The 16,430-nt window shown below is 33.5% G+C and overlaps 1 protein-coding gene across 23 annotated transcripts in view; it reads left to right on the forward strand.

The window, feature by feature from the left end:
* Positions 1 to 16,430, forward strand: part of st3gal3a (ST3 beta-galactoside alpha-2,3-sialyltransferase 3a) — a 71,164-nt gene that overhangs the window by 27,829 nt on the left and 26,905 nt on the right. For 20 of the 23 annotated variants that reach the window (XR_015492564.2, XR_015492567.2, XR_015492565.2 and 17 more), the window contains 4 exons: positions 4,880 to 4,974; positions 11,420 to 11,483; positions 11,644 to 11,739; positions 12,891 to 13,077. Coding sequence is in view for 15 of the 23 variants with exons in the window: in NM_200355.2 (NP_956649.2) it covers positions 4,880 to 4,974; positions 11,420 to 11,483; positions 11,644 to 11,739; positions 12,891 to 13,077 (442 nt within the window). In the remaining 8 variants the exon portion in view is untranslated. Of the gene's footprint in view, positions 1 to 4,879; positions 4,975 to 11,419; positions 11,484 to 11,643; positions 11,740 to 12,890; positions 13,405 to 13,783; positions 15,975 to 16,430 lie in introns of those variants that run through there. The other 3 variants (XR_015492569.2, XR_015492572.2, XM_087255237.2) reach the window with 2 other exon arrangements.

Below are 16,430 nucleotides of genomic sequence, written 5' to 3' on the forward strand. Positions count from 1 at the left end.
TGACACGCAAAGGTTTCATTTATCCACAAGCTTTCTAACAGAAACTCTAAGATTAATATGGAGGAGAGTTTGGGTCAGTGAATGCTTTGTTTGTTTGTTTGTTTTAAAATATGCATCCATACAGTTGTGCATTGACTTTATTTGTTTTTACATAAAAAGCAATTAAAAACATTATTAAAAGGCACCTATTGTACCCCTTTTCAAGATTTAATATAAGTCTTTTGTGTCTCCAGAATGTGTATGTAAAGTTTCAGCTCATAACACCCAGCAGAATATTTATTATAACTTTTTGAACGTTAAAATGTTCAGCTCTGAACACTATGTAGCTATTTTTTTGCCTGTTCCTTTAATTCTAGTTTTCCCCGCCCACGTGCCTGTCAGTGTGCCTCAAGCTCCGCCTCGACTGCGTCAGATAACCAGCACAGTGACAGACATGAAGGCAGCAGATCTTATGTAACGTTTGTGAGAAATACTACAGTAAGAACTTTCCCAATGATTATTTGATGTATTTGTTGTGGAGTTAATCAAGTGTTTCTGCCACAATGAGTCACACACAAACATGTAGTTACTAAGTTCACACACATACACACATACACAGCGCGTGCATTTAACTTTGCACTGTTTTGCACAACAAATTTGACTGGATACACGTTATATCCATTGCTGTATGGATACGTTAATGTACAAAATAAACCTGAAGCGCCTTTTATAATTGTACTGACATTGGCTATGGTGATGAAGTAAAGCTGAAGTAAATCCCTGTAATTCATTACAAACATGCACATTTTGAACTTGTGAAACTCATTCTTGATCACATTTGATCATATGATTGTACACGTTACTACAGAGACGTGTTAATACCCTGCTGTCAATCAAATCGGTGGGCGGGAAAACCGAACTCCTACATCACATTGCGGTGGGCCTCAAGATGGAAGGGATTTTGATCCAATTTTAACATCAGAAAAAAAAGAGATTTGTTGTCTTTATATCACTCCAATATGACCGTGGACACACTACACCTACACACAGTTCTGTCCAAACAGCTTCAAAAAAATTATTTTCATCATAGGTGCCCTTTAAATCGTAATATTTAATGGGGGCTCGTCCGGGATAAAATCTCTTTAATTTCCAGACATATTAAATATTGCTGAAGTGCATAGTGAATTACTGCTGCTCATTATTAGATTTGGGTGACTATACAAAAACTAAAAAGAGACATTAGAGACATTTTTTCATAACATTATTGTTATGTTAATTAGTATAAATTTTGTTTAATGAATCTAAACATTTTACTTGATTTTTTTTTTTTTTTTGTAATTTAGATTAAAGTCCCGTGAAGTGCTTTGAAATATGTATTTTTATTCTATGTTTGACGTAATCTCAATTGAAACAGGGTGGGACATAGTGTAGCTCCTCCCCTTTAAAAAACCCCCCCATAGCTTTTTGTTTTATCACAGCTCTGCCAGTGAGACTGGTTGAGCTCAAGTGCAGCAAATTAAAAGCAAATGAGAAGCGTCTTGAAGGGGGCGGGGCATGTCATACCCTAGAGAGCATTTGATTGGCTATGGTTAGATGAGAAACTAGAATGAAGTGACGTGTATAAAATCGCTGATCCATTTAGGCGGAAGTGACAAAAACTACAAGCTTTGTTTATTTGTTTACATCAGTTTTATATCTTCTAAACGTGAATTTTGTCACTGTTTTAGAGCGCACTATAGACATCTTTAAAACTATTAATACTGATACTAACACCTGAAAAAACTTTATTTTAATTTTATGGGACCTTAAAATATCTTTAAAATAATTGTATCCTCTTATGCATGTCACATGAACAACCTAGACTTTTAGAGAATTTTTCCAACTTGCTAAACACACCTCATGTGTCAGAAGAGAATTGTGAATAGTCTATTGCATCTTCAGTATTTGTCATCGAGTTAATTAGCATCTGGCATTAATTGATGAACGTGACTTGTTGTGAAGCTGTTTTAATCCCTTTCACATTCTGCTAATTAGTGATAACCGACAATGCACATGCCTATACTTGGTGAAGCATTGTGTATCACCGTGATACCTGATACTAGATGTTTCCAGTAAACCTCCTTAGGAGAGATAAAATAGCACCAGATTAATCAATAATTAACACACAGCTCAGAAAGACTCATTTAAGTCCTGCAGGAACGCTTTCTTTGGCATTCCAGATGACTTTATTAATCAGTGATTTGAGTCATTGCAGAGATGTATGGATGCAGTCCTCCAAGCTCATGATGGAGTCAGACACAATATTCATTCTGTCTCCACTGCAGCATGACTTTATATTCTATACTGGACATTATTTCTGTTCAGTGACAAGACGTATGTCTAAGCAAAGTCAGACCTTACTGTCCTAATGAAATCATTAAAAATCAAGGCATGACCATATTTTATTTTGGCCAAATAAGCATAATTTAGTGGCCTCTGCCTTTCATATAAGCCACTTCTGATACCAAATGATCAACTAGAAGTCAAGCTATTATTTGTTGTTCTTAAAACTCGTATAGGCGACAAGACTTTTGTCAGGTAGTGCATTATTATGACATCTGGTCATGGTTTGAGGTCATGTGCACAATAATCCGGGTAATACTAAACGGTTCACATTCTTTGCTCAGAAGCGTACGTGTTTGTAAGTCGGAGCCGGTGAGAAACAGCAGGAATTGTGTCACCTTCACTTAGACTGCTAGGATGTGAGGAAGCGCAGAGACTGGCTTGTATTCATGGGAACTGGAAAACTGCAGCACCTGTGTCATTAGCACATTACACCAGGGCTCGGCAGCTGCAGTGGACATGAGCATAGTCTTAAGGTGCTGTTTTGTCAGCCAGCCAAAAATTCAATCAATTTCTGATGTTGGTGGTTGTATCAGGTGCATGCTTGGAGGAGGATGTTAACATACAGACTGTTTCTCAATTCCAAGAATGCAGAGGATAGATTTGCATTCTTATAGAGACTGGTTTTACCCAGATACCTTACTTCATTTTCAATATAAGCAGTGGTGGAAAGTAACAAATACTCAAATGACTGTAATTGAGTTGTTTCTCTCAGGAATTGTAATTTGCTAAGTTGTTTAAAAAATGTGAACTTTTCCCTTGAGTACATTTTTAGTGCAGTATCGGTACTTTTACTCCACTATTTTCCTTTAATCTGCAGTCACTACTTTATTTCTTTCTCGTCTATGGTGGCTAAAGTAGAAAAATCAGTCCTGTGATTCCTGTCCAATAAAATCGCACATAGAAAGAAAATCGCATCACACTGAACAACCTCAACACATGGGCGCTTTAAAAATGCAGAAAGCCTTTTGGAAGCATTAAAAATGTCCAAGAAGATGTCCAAACGTTTTACACGCAATGACCCAGAGACTTTTTATAGACTGCACAGCACTGATGAGAAAATGAAGGATGTTTACTGGCTGTAATCGCCAAACAGCCTTAAACAATCACTAAATGGATGAATGAAGAATGAACCGAACAAGAAATGGAAGGAAGGCCCGAAAGAAGGAAGGACCATATGAACAAAGGAGGAATTCAAGGAAGGACTGAGCGAACAAACAAATGAATAAATTAACATAGGACCTAATGAAGAAGGAACAAAATATGAATGAGTGAACGAATGGAGGAATGAAGGAACGACCAAATAAATGAAAGAAGGGTTCAAGGAACGACTGAACAAACTAAGGAAGGAATGAATGAACGAACAAATTAATTAATGAACAAAGGAACACTGAAGGTAGAAACAAAAATCTGAATGAACAAACAGATGAATGAGCAAACAAATGAAGGGAGAAACAAAACAAGGAACAAACTAATTACAAACTCTTTTGTAGCAGCGTGTTACTGCAGCTCGCTCCAATGATGAGCACCACCTGGGCCCAATCAGCTCTACCTAGTGAGCAGGCAGAGAGACATATTGGAAGAGTTAAAGAGAAACAAATGAGATTAACATAGAAGATTTTAGTGAAGATTATAGTGAATCAGGTGTCCCAAAGAAAATAGTTCCTAATTGAAGTTCTTTTAGGGTGCTTTCACACTTGGTTCAATTGCCTGGTCCAAACCCAAGTTCTATTGTCCCCCTCTTCTTGCCACCATCTTTTTTCCTTCTGAACTCTGGTGCGCTTGCGTCATCAAGCTGCTGTTGTGTGTACAGCTGTTTCTAGGTGAAGCCAAGACGTCAAAATGAAAAAAGTTTTAATATTAAATATTTGAACGTTTTCTGCTGCAGCTAAGAACTCAAAAACTACTCTTCAGATGAGAATTTTATAACAGATTTTTAAAATATTATCTATAGTTTTTGTATCAAAAAAACTACTCCAAAAATAAATGATGCTAGGACAAAAACCTAGGACAAGTTCTCAAAAGTAGGTTTCTGACAAATCTTAATGTAGCAGTGCATCGTAGAGCCATAAAGGCATATGAATCGTTATGAGCCAAAGATTCCAAATATGTAACGTTTTTAAATCTACGACAATGTACGAAAGACGGCCAAAAATGTCTGAAATTTGAGTTTTTTCGCCCCTTAAATAACATCTGTGCTGTTTCTGTTTTTCCAGAAGTGTGTAGATGATGAGATACTTGTATCTTGGTGAGCTCCGCTCCATATAAGTCTCTCTGTCTGTTTTGAGGAAAGGTCAAGTTAAGGCTGGACTTCTTTAGACATTCCACTGCTCATCTCTTGATACTGATAAACACTGATAAACACACCACTAGCTTGTGGATTATGGGCAATGCGAACCACATAATCCCTCTACCGTTTCAATATTCCACCAGTTATCGTGGCGTTTCACTCTTTTTCATGAAGCCTGTGGAGTGATAATGTGCTTGTTTTAACTTTGTCTTTTATTTATTCTTTTAGGTTTTCAAAACCAGCTCCCATGTTCCTTGATCCTAATTATAAGCGGCTATCAAAGATCAGCAGTTACCCACCTCCTTTTGGAGTAAGAACACAAGGTATTTATTTTAATCGCCTGTTTACTTGCTCTACCATAGTCAATCGGATCAACATTGTTCATCAAAGTTTTACTATTTAACAACACTCATTCTTTGGAAAAACTTCTTGATCCACTTGAAATGTTTTATGACTACTCTATACCAGAATGCCCAAACCAACTGTGTTTGAGGAGGAAAAGAAAGCATGAAATTGAAATTTGTTGACTTTTAGTTTTTATTTGGGTCTCACTTTATTTTAATGTACAATTCACGCTATAAACAAACCATTAATAAGACTTTTAGCTCAATAATGTACAACACCAGGTGAGGCAGTGACGCAGTAGGTAGTGCTGTCGCCTCACAGCAAGAGGGTCGCTGGTTCAAACCTCGGCTCAGTTGGCGTTTCTGTGCACTTTAATTTTAACAACCTACAGACATCGTCACCAAATACAAATCGAGGTCAGACTTTCTCATACAGAGCCTCGTTTCAATTGTCAGGTTTTGTAGATATCTATCTATTGAATTAATCGATCTATTAAAGAAACGTTGACTATAATTCTGTATTTTAGGCTTTAATTATAGAGAGACATAGCAGATGAACCGAGACTGCATCAGATCGCGAAGCAGATCAATGTTGATTTTCTTTCGAGCTGTCAGTGCAGAAATGAACAAAACAACTGGCCTAACACAACATATTGTAAGATTAAAACATGGAAAAAAATGATCAGATATTAACTTCGGTCAATTTTCCTAACGGATAAACTGAGATAAGGGTGAATAAACAGCTCTCGGTAATATTTCAGCATGCTTTCACTTTCGCATTTACCGGTAAGAATGACATCTCGCCTGCTCATCATTCTCTCTTCATATAGCCGTATATATGGCTATTACACAATCATAATACACTGTGATATAGCCTGGGTTATTGCATTGTTTTGTTTTCTCGCTACAATCGATCCGCTCAATAGGACAGAGACCGTCTCATTCAGGCGATCTCGGACTGATTGATTTGGCGCGGATGCGAGCGCAACTGCTGGATATATGCAAAAAAAAAAACGCGCTAACGGGAGAAACGAGACAGATTCCGAAACAAACGTCTATGTGTGAAAGCACCGTAAGATTGTATTTGGACACAATTGACAGACAGTCGCAGCTCTGGCTCGATCTGGCAGACAAAAAGGCAGCACTGGCCCGATCGGGCCAGTAACATTCTGTACACTGGCCCAAGTGTCTCGCACGCTGGCCCCGGGCCATTGGGCAGTCCTTATTGTCGAGCCCTGTAAATTTTGAAATCACTACATTCTGTTTGCGTTTTGCATACTGTTCCAACTTTTTCTGATTTGGGGTTGTACAAATTAGCTGGTTATTAATAGTTAGGTAAGGTAGTAGTTGGGTTTAATGGAAGATCATACTATATAAGTGCTAATAGACAATTAATATCCTTATAATAGGCAAGTAATAAGCCTGTAGTAAACTGTGTGTATTGTTACTAAAGCCTTACCTTAATTTGTTTTAAAGGCACAACATGTACGATTTCTTTTATTATCCAATGTCCACATATAAATCATTATTCAATATCCAAAAAAAAAAAAACCCTAGAACAGGGTTATATTTTTTTGCTGACTATTGTACTTGCATTATCCCAGAAGTTTCAAGGAGTGTTCAAATAATTAACTAATTAATTTTAACTAGTGAGACGGATTGTGTGCTGTTTTTTCGTGCTAATGGCATCACACACCCTCGGAAGTGTAAAGATAATGTAAGTCAATTGAAAAAATCCAAAAATGTTCATTTAAATTTAGTGTAGTCGAATCTAATAGATCAACATTTACATTGTGTAGATTGTTTGGATTTGTCTGTAGTTGGAAATGTATATTTTTTAGCGCCTTTAATATATTTACAGGTGATCCATTTTAACATGTTAGGAAGAGCACACGTAAACAAACTCTGTGACACTGACTAGTCAGACGAGTAAACTTGGGTTTCACTAGACATGCTTTGTCTTTTCAAACACACCTGTGGCTTTCTCTGACTTCTAGGAATTGCAAATGAGATTGCAAATAGTTGTTTGCTTTACTCTGAAATCCATTGAGAAATCTTCTCAAGCAGAGAGGAATGTGCTGTACGTTATGTTTTCACGTTGCTTGTTGTCACAAATATTTGCCTGCAAATGCTGACCGTTTTTAGATGTCTAATATGATATGCAGCTCAAACAGCACGCAGAACTAGAGAGCACGACTACGAGCAAGGCAGGCACTGTGGTTAACGCCCAGTCTGCACGCTGGAATACACGCTATTATGTCATAGCCGTGACGCAGCTTCAAAAATTCGTTTCAAACCGGAAGTACGAATTTGCTTGAAATAACGCAAAAACAACCAATTTACACTTTTTAGTGAAATATAGGTGTCCTAATAGTGTTTTTAGCAGTGTGGGACACATATACGACTGTCAACAGCTCAACACATGTGTTTTGGTGTTTCGTGACCCTTTAAACTAATTAAAATCTACATTATCGATGTTGTAAAAGGACCTTATGAAACTAAAAATAGCCTTATCAATCTTTCATCAGAAGAGTTTAGCGGCTGAACAACACTTCTGTGAAGATATAAGCCATTTGTAACAACAACATCTAACGTTACATCAGCTTTGCGTAAAGCTAAAACAGTTTTAAAACAAAACATTACCTGTCTAAGAGAAATCCTTCAGCCATGGTGTCATCCTTTCTCCAGCGTGCAAAGGTAACTCCAATATTGATTTAGGTTTTTATAAATTGATGCATATTTTTGCTGATTGCGTGCTCGTGCTCTCTCTCTCTCTTGTTAATGCGCAGCACGTCAATGCACAAACGGCGGTAAGCGGAGGTGCGTACAAACGAGCAGTTGTTCAGATCTGCATTTGCTGACAGACGGTTTGAGCTACTTATCGGAATTATAAGAGATGTCGGCCTGACAATATTTAATTGGATGAAAATGTTTTTGTTTTATGCCTTACCCAAAATATAAAAATACATATAAATACATTTAGATCGTTTACTTTATTCATTACTATTGGAATGGGAAGAAACTTTCAACCAGCACAACAACAAATGTTTCTGAAGACAATCACCGACTGCACCTTTAATATCCCAGGGGGAAAAAGAGAATAAAGAAAAGTATTAGTGTAGCTGCCGTTTTTGAACAAGAGATATTAAATGTCAATGTGAAAATGGCAGTATGACTTGTATAATCAAACATAGAAGCAAACATATAAAGTCTACAAGTATTTCTCCTGGATTATGACAGGAGGGTATCCAATAGGAGGTTGTCAAGCCCACTTACCTGCATGGAGCACTCTCATACATCACATCGTTATGTGATGCACTGTGTGTATGCTTTACTAAAAAGATAGGTCTAGTTTGGAACAGAGAGAGTGTGTCTGAGCCTCGGCCGTTATCAGAAAGGCTATTCCAGAGCTCATTTGATCTCATATTAGTAGTTGGGTTTGGGTATTGGGTAGGATTTGGGATGTAAAATAAGATCTTACTTTATTAGTGCTAATAAACCGTTAATATCTTAATAGGCAGGTGATAAACCAGTATTAAATAGTAAGAATTAACACTTTAACTAAAGTGAATTTGACTTTATCACATTTAAATCATGCATCTCAACAGAGAACGTTTTCCATAGATGAATATTTACATAATTTAAAAACGAGGAAGAAATGCAAATAAATAGGAAGATTGCTTGTAAATAATGTCAGCAGGTGAGGTGGAAGCTATTCAGTCACGTCCTCTGTACATCCAAACCTTTCCATTCGCATTCATTCATGTCTGCCCTTGAGGTTTTGGGTGTAATTACGTTCCAGTCCGATTAAATCACAAATGAGTGCATGCTAAGGGATGAGTTTTCCTCCGTCTCTGTTTAGCTGCTTTGGCAGAAGGTGTGGGACTTTAGGAAGAGAGCTGTCGGCATCTCTACATACGACATTTCCCAAGCCGTGTCTTTCAGTAGAAACACTTGCACTTAAATGATGTGCCTCCGTGAAAGAATTACTGCCGTCTAATGTGATGTTGAGCTGAAGACACTCTTAAAATACTTCTAATACTTTTAAACTGACTCCCAGACCTGTGTATTAGAACACACAGATCTGTACACTGGGGCTGGGCGAGTTGGCCTAAAATCAAAATGTTGATTAGTTAAATGTTTTAACTCGATTGCTGTTAATGAACAATTATTTTATTTATTTATTCTATTTTGTTGCCCTCATAGTTCACTGACAAGTTTTGTACAGTAAATATGCTCACATATAACAAGTGAGAGATTTTTGAATGTGGGGTTTATTACTTGATTTTAAAATAATTGAAGGAAACGCTCACTATCTACTATCTAGGATTATTTATTGAACATCAACACTGAACAACTGAAATTAAAACACACATTGTCTAATACACGCCTCTCTGCACCACCCACCCTCGTTACCTTTACCAAACCGACTAATCACAAAGCTTGCGTTATGCGTCGTTGCCATGTGTAGTTAAATTTTTTAAGAGGTGCGGGTATGTGAAAGCTGCGCCAAACCGTGTGCGCTTGGCAAAAGTTTGATGGATTATAGGTTCTGAATGTCGTTTTCGATTACTTTTTGATTAATCGACCAGCCCCTACACGGATCTGTGTCACTTTTTTGGACTGCAAAAAAATTTAAGAAAAGCAAATTGTAGTTTAATTGAAAGAATGTAAATTGATAAAAAAAAAAAATATATATATATATATATATATATATATATATATATATATATATATATATATATATATATATATATATATATAAATATATATATTTATTTATTTTTTTTATTTATTCATTAAAAAATAAAAATTTTTTATACATTTTATTTTTATATTTTTTGTATTTTTATTTTTTTATTGATAAAAAATTTGTTCATATTTTTTGTTCATTTTATTATTATGTTGTATTTTTATTTATTTTATATTAATAATTTTTTTAATTATTTAAATTGTTATCCTTTTTACTTTTATTTTTGTATTTTTTAATTAAATTTATTGATTTAAATTTTTTTGTAATTTATTTTATTTTTTATTATTTTAAGTTATTGATGTAAAATGTATAAAAAATCTTTATTTTATTATTGTTTTTATCTTATTTTAATTTATTGATTTAAAGTATTAATTTATTATTATTATAATGTTTTATATTAATTTTTTAAATTTAAATATATAAATTCATTTTTATTTATTTTTATTAATTTTATTATGTTTGTTTTTTTATTTATTTAATTTTAATTTATTAATTTAAAATACTATTTTTGTTATTATTGTCTTTTTTATAGAATTTTTTTTATTATCCCTATTTTTTAATACATTATTATCATTATTAATTTTTATTTTAATTTATATTTTTATTTTATTATTATTATTTTTATTCGGTCCAATAGTGACACCGATCAGTATGTTGTTGTGGACTTGAATTCTTGTTCTATTGTCTTTAGCATAAATAGCTTGTCTCCCAGTTGAAAGCCTTTTGGTCGTGCTAAAAATAGTATGGTGGCTTGTGCACACAGTAAAGAGCTTTCTAAACTAAGGGCTTTTCTTCATTCCTGTGTTTTTAATGCTGGTTCTTGCCCTGGAGAAAACCACATTCTTCTTGGAAGTGAGGAACTGTCATCTCACGCTATTGCGCTATTATCAGCTTTTGTAATTAAGTGCTCTAAATTTGTAATCCTATTTGAAATATTTAATGCAAAACACTGTTAACGGAATTTTGAGATTCTTTATTTATATAAGCATTTATTTACTTTTTTTTTTTGAGCAGCATCAATTAAAAGAGAGTAAAATAAATTGCAAATTAAAATATGTATCATCTGTGAATATACTATAAAATATTATTTATTCCCGTGAGGCAAACCGGAATTTTCAGTGTCGTGTCATCCTTTTAAAGTCAATCTGACATGCCGATATGCTTTTTAACCTTATTTTATTATTGTTTTCAATGTTGAATACAGCTGATACTACTGATTTTACTTTGTAGATTATTCTTTGTTGAATAGTAAGTAGAAATACAGTAGAAATACAAAACATCACTATCACTTCAGTTGATTTGCTTTAACTCTCATTACTCATCATCTCACACCTATTTTTATCCATTTATTTATTGCTGTTTTTATCTTAAATGAGATAGCATGCATAATAGTTTGTGTTTGTAGCCTGTCGTAACAGTGTCATGGGCGATTTATTTACACACTTTTGTTGCGTAAGACTGCAGTTTCACGCTGCCATAAATAATTCTGTCGTCATATGTCATTTAACAGTTCTGATAACACAAACTGTAATCAATATTCCGTCACAGCAGGTAAACAGAAACTACCCATATATGCAAAACTGATTTATTTTTGCTGTGTCTTTCAAACCCTGCATTGATGTTTTCTGAAAAGCACTTATCTCTCTAAATAATCCATTTATCTGTCCACAGAAAGGATTATTGATAACATTTTAGCAGCAACAAGAAGTTACTCCCTGGGTCCAGAACTAGACAGGTAGTTGACATCAATAACACACCAAAACATTTTGACTATCCACCAAAAATATCTTATGTACAACCATATCTAATGTGTTCAAATATCTTGGTTTTATTCTTTCAGCTTGTGGTGTTCAGCTGATGAGTCTCTAACTATGTTCTGTGTTTTTCTCCTTTAGTATTCCTTGTAAGAAGTGTATTATTATCGGCAATGGGGGCATTCTGTTCAATAAGTCTTTGGGCACCAAAATCGATCAATATGATGTTGTTGTGCGGTAAGTTACTATTATTATTTATCAATATATTATATAAAAATAATGAATAGTTAGTGCTAAAATTGTTTGTAATTGCATCCCAAAGAAAGTATGTTTTTGACATAACATTTGTGTGTACTGTTTATGTTTGTTATGTGTATATATAAATAAATGCATGCATGCATATATTTGATAAATGTTTATTTATATGTATATACATAGTTGAAGTCAAAGTTATTAGCCCGTTATTTCAATGACAAATGTCGTGAGCACAGTACTAGAAGTCGAGATCGTATTTATTTATAGCCTACAGCATGCGAATCTCTTTGCCTGCACGTGCACAAAACTTCTTGCACGCCTCCTCAAATATAAGCCACTTCAATAGCGTGCAGATCTTCTTGTGCACTCTCAAATAAACACTGCTGAAGTGCGATTTAGTGCGTTTATGTAACGAGTATGTCTCCAGCATTTATTCTATTTGCTATTTATATTTATGAATGTCTTCAATAGACCTATAGAGCGGTATTAATGCGTCCTGAATTAAAGTGAAAGTGAAATATGTCGCGTTTGCTGGCCTCATATGTATATATAATTTAGTGCTAAAATTGTTTGTAATTGCATCCCAAAGAAAGTGTTTTTGACATGATATGTGACATGTACTGTTTATGTTTGTTATGTGTATATATCAATAAATATTTGATAAATGTTTATTTATATTTATATACACAGTTGAAGTCAAAGTTATTAGCCCCCTTTTGATTTTTTTTTTCTTTTTTTAATATTTCCCAAATGATTTTTAATAGAGCAAGGACATTTTCTCAGTATGTCTGATCATATTTTTTCTTCTGGAGAAAGTCTTATTTGTTTTATTTTGGCTAGAATAAAAGCAGTTTTTATTTTTTTAACAGTAATAGTAGTAGTATCTTCAAAATAGTAGTAGTATCTTTAAAATAGTAGTAGTATTTTCATACGTTAAAGTAGTAGTAGTATCTTTATGTTAAAGTAGTAGTAGTAAGTAGTATTATTGCTTGATAATCTGAAATCAATTTTTGTTTCTGAAACGCATTATTAGATATGATGAATGATTCACTGATATGTCTTACCTATAATTCATAGGGACATAAGAGAGTCAAAAAACTGTTGACATGTTGATATTTGTCTTGTGGTTTTAGACTGAATGAAGCTCCAGTTGCAGGTTTTGAGAAGGACGTGGGCTCAAAGACCACCATGCGCATCACCTACCCTGAAGGAGCCATACAGAGAGCTGAACGCTACGAGAAGAGCTCGCTGTTCGTTTTATCCGCCTTCAAATCCAATGACTTCAAATGGCTGCGGCACATGGTGTACAAAGACAGGCTGGTAAGACCTGTAGGAATCTGTTCAGTGTGCTCAGCGTATATGAGTACACCCCTCACATATTATCTATAGGTAGCGCCAGACAAAATCTGCGGACATTTTTTGCTATTTCTGCGTGGAATTGTGTTAAAAATCTGCGGATTCATGTGGAAATATTTTAGCAGTATCTTAACTAAAACGCTAATATATGAAAAAAGTAATACATTTTTATGTTTTATTTAATTTTTACAATGCAAATCCAGTTAGATCCCCTTTATTTCATAAACAAAGCAAGTCTCTCATATAATATCTCTTATAAAAGGCAGAAAATATTACTTTACACACTGTATTGTACATAAATCATGAATATTATATTAGTCAATAATATTACTGAAATTAATTTAAAAGCTGAATAAATATAAATTTGCACACATTTACACAAGTAAATAAACTCCATGGCTTCCGCTACATCCATTCTTCCTCGCCAAAATTCATCCCGCTGTGCGTCGTTTGTTTAACCCTTTAAGGTGACGCGCTGACTAACTGACTGGCTGACAGGTGCGTGATGCGTGAGGCCAGCAAACGCGACATATAGCCCTTTCACTTAAATTCAGGACGCATTAATACCGCTCTATAGGTCTATTAAAGACATTCATAAATGTTCCTAGCAAATGTAATAAATGCTGGAGACATACTCGTTACATAAACGCACTAAATCGCACTTCAGCAGCGTTTATTTGAGAGCACACAAGAAGATCTGCACGCTCTTGAAGCGGCTTATATTTGAGGAGGCGTGCAAGAAGTTTTGTGCACGTGCAGGCAAAGACATTTGCATGCTGTAGGCTATAAATTAATGCGATCTCGACTTCTAATACTGCGCTCACGACATTTGCCATTGAAATAACGCCACTGGTAGTTAGTAGATCTGTGTAAAATAAGGCGTGCTGCCACAGCTGGAAAAAATCCTAGAGGAAACGCTGGACTCAGTGATGGGCTAAAAATCTGGGTAATTCTGCCCTCGCAGATTCTGTGTGGGCCTATCTATAGGATACTTTACAATCTTATATTTGTGCATTTATATTAAATTAGTCAGTTGCAAAGCCAAACTGAACCTAATCTAATAAAAAAAAACTTAAGATCAGAGTTCAAAAAATGTGTACATAATTAATTTGTAGAGGACAAATAATTAATCTTTAAAATAATACATCTTTAATTTAAATAAAAAGAGGAAATCAGGAGAAAAGCTTTTTTTTTTTGCAGCAACTCTTTTAAATTGAAATTTTTGAAATTTTTCTATTCCTCAAGATGTTATGTGAACAAAAACATTTATTTTAATCAATATAATATAGTTGAATAAAACTTTTTTATTGTTTAAATGCACTGAGAAATAATAGAAGAATAAAAATATTCATTTTTAAAAACGAGTGTACTCATAAATGCACACTCTTTTTATAGAGCATTTCAATGTGGTCATGTCATTGGCCCATGAACATCTCCTGCGTGTTGTCAAATAATTTTATGTCTGTAACAAGAGGCAATTCAATCATAACTTGATGTTATAACAGATATTGTAGCATTATTTATCAATATGTGGAACTTTTTGGACTCTCAGAAGGTGTCGAAGTTTTAAAAGTAAAACTGGAAAAGCGTCAGGTCCATTGTTATTGTTTACATCTCTCAAAATGCTCTAAGCATTATAAATGAAACGTTCAAGTAAAGTGTTACTAATTTATGTAATAATTATTGTGGCTAATTTGGCAGCAAGTATTCTCGATTCTCCCATTTAGAATAGTGCAAAGTGATTATTTAAAAGTTTAAGAAACCAAAATGATTGAAGTATGTACACATGTTCCGGTAGGGGGCAGCATAGTTTGTGTTCTGATCACTAATATTAAACATGTGTGTTTTTTTTTATTTTGCTTACCCTGTTTTTATTTTATTTTATTTTTTAACTTTCACAAAAAATATATACAGTTCAAATCAGAATTATTAAACCCACCTTGATATTTTTTTCTTTTTGTAAATATTTCCCATTTGATGTTTAACAGAGCAAAGACATTTTCACAGCATGTCTGATAATATTTTTTCTCCTGCAGAAAGTCTTTTTTTTTATTACGGCTAAAATAAAAGCGGTTTTAAATTTTTAAAAAACATTTTAAGGTCAAAATATTAGCCCCTTTAAGCTATAGCCTATATTTTTATCAATAGTCTACAGAACAAACCCTCATTATTATCATCAGTGAACCTAATTAACCTAGTGTAGCCTTTAAATGTCACTTTAAGCTGAATGCTAGTATCTTCAAAAATATCTAGTCAAATATTATGTACTGTCATCATGGCAAAGATAAAAGGAATCAGTTATTAGAAATGAGTTATTAAAACTATTATGTGTAGAAATGCGTTAAAAAAACCTTCTCTCTGTTAAACAGAAATTGGGGGGGAAAATTGCAGAGGGGCTTATAACTCAGGGAGTTTAATAATTCTGACTTCAACTGTATGTATATTAAACTTTTAGAAGTATTTGGGTAAATATTTTGTAAATTTCTTTGTTCATAATTTAGTTTGAATTATTTTTAAAATAAAAAAGACATCTATGTAGTTTCTTGAATAAACAGCCCGATTATACTGTGAAAAAAACACTATTATTATTAAAAGTGCTCATACTAGTACTGTATTCATTTATTCATACATTAAGTCATTTTCTATACACATATTACAGTGCTCAGCATATATTTGTGGTACACCCCTTACAAGTCTATCGTTTAAATTTATATTATTAATAGGAAGCTATACAATATTATATATTAGATTAGTCGGTACTGAAGCCAAATCTGGAGCTCATCTAACAAAATAACTAATGATAACGGTCCAAAAACTAGAACAGCCAAATGTATATGTTATAGAAAAATATTAAATACAAATTTTTAAAGGAAAATTTAAGAGAAACAAAAAGATAAAAAATTGAGTTCAAATTTTGTAGGTTGTAATTTAATTTTGCAATATTTTACTGGAATTTAATTGTATTATCTCACAATTTCTAAATATGTTTGGTGACTAAAATATTATATTAACAAATATATCTGTTAAATAAATCTGTTTTGTTTAAATGCACTAAAATACATTGTCTATATTCGGTGAGAAATGGAGAAAAATATTCATTTTCAAAATGGGCTCTACTATATTATGCTGAGCACTGTATTCATTGCAGTCTAATGTAATTTAATATATATATATATATATATATATATATATATATATATATATATATATATATATATATATATATATATATATATATATATATATATAAATATATGCATGATATTGTAATGTTGGCTAAGTTATATTTATTTTAAACTAATTCAGCATAATCTTTT

Source organism: Danio rerio, chromosome 6 (genome assembly GCF_052040795.2).
Source record: "Danio rerio strain M-AB ecotype USA chromosome 6, GRCz13ab, whole genome shotgun sequence".
Classification (NCBI taxonomy): Eukaryota; Metazoa; Chordata; class Actinopteri; order Cypriniformes; family Danionidae; genus Danio; species Danio rerio.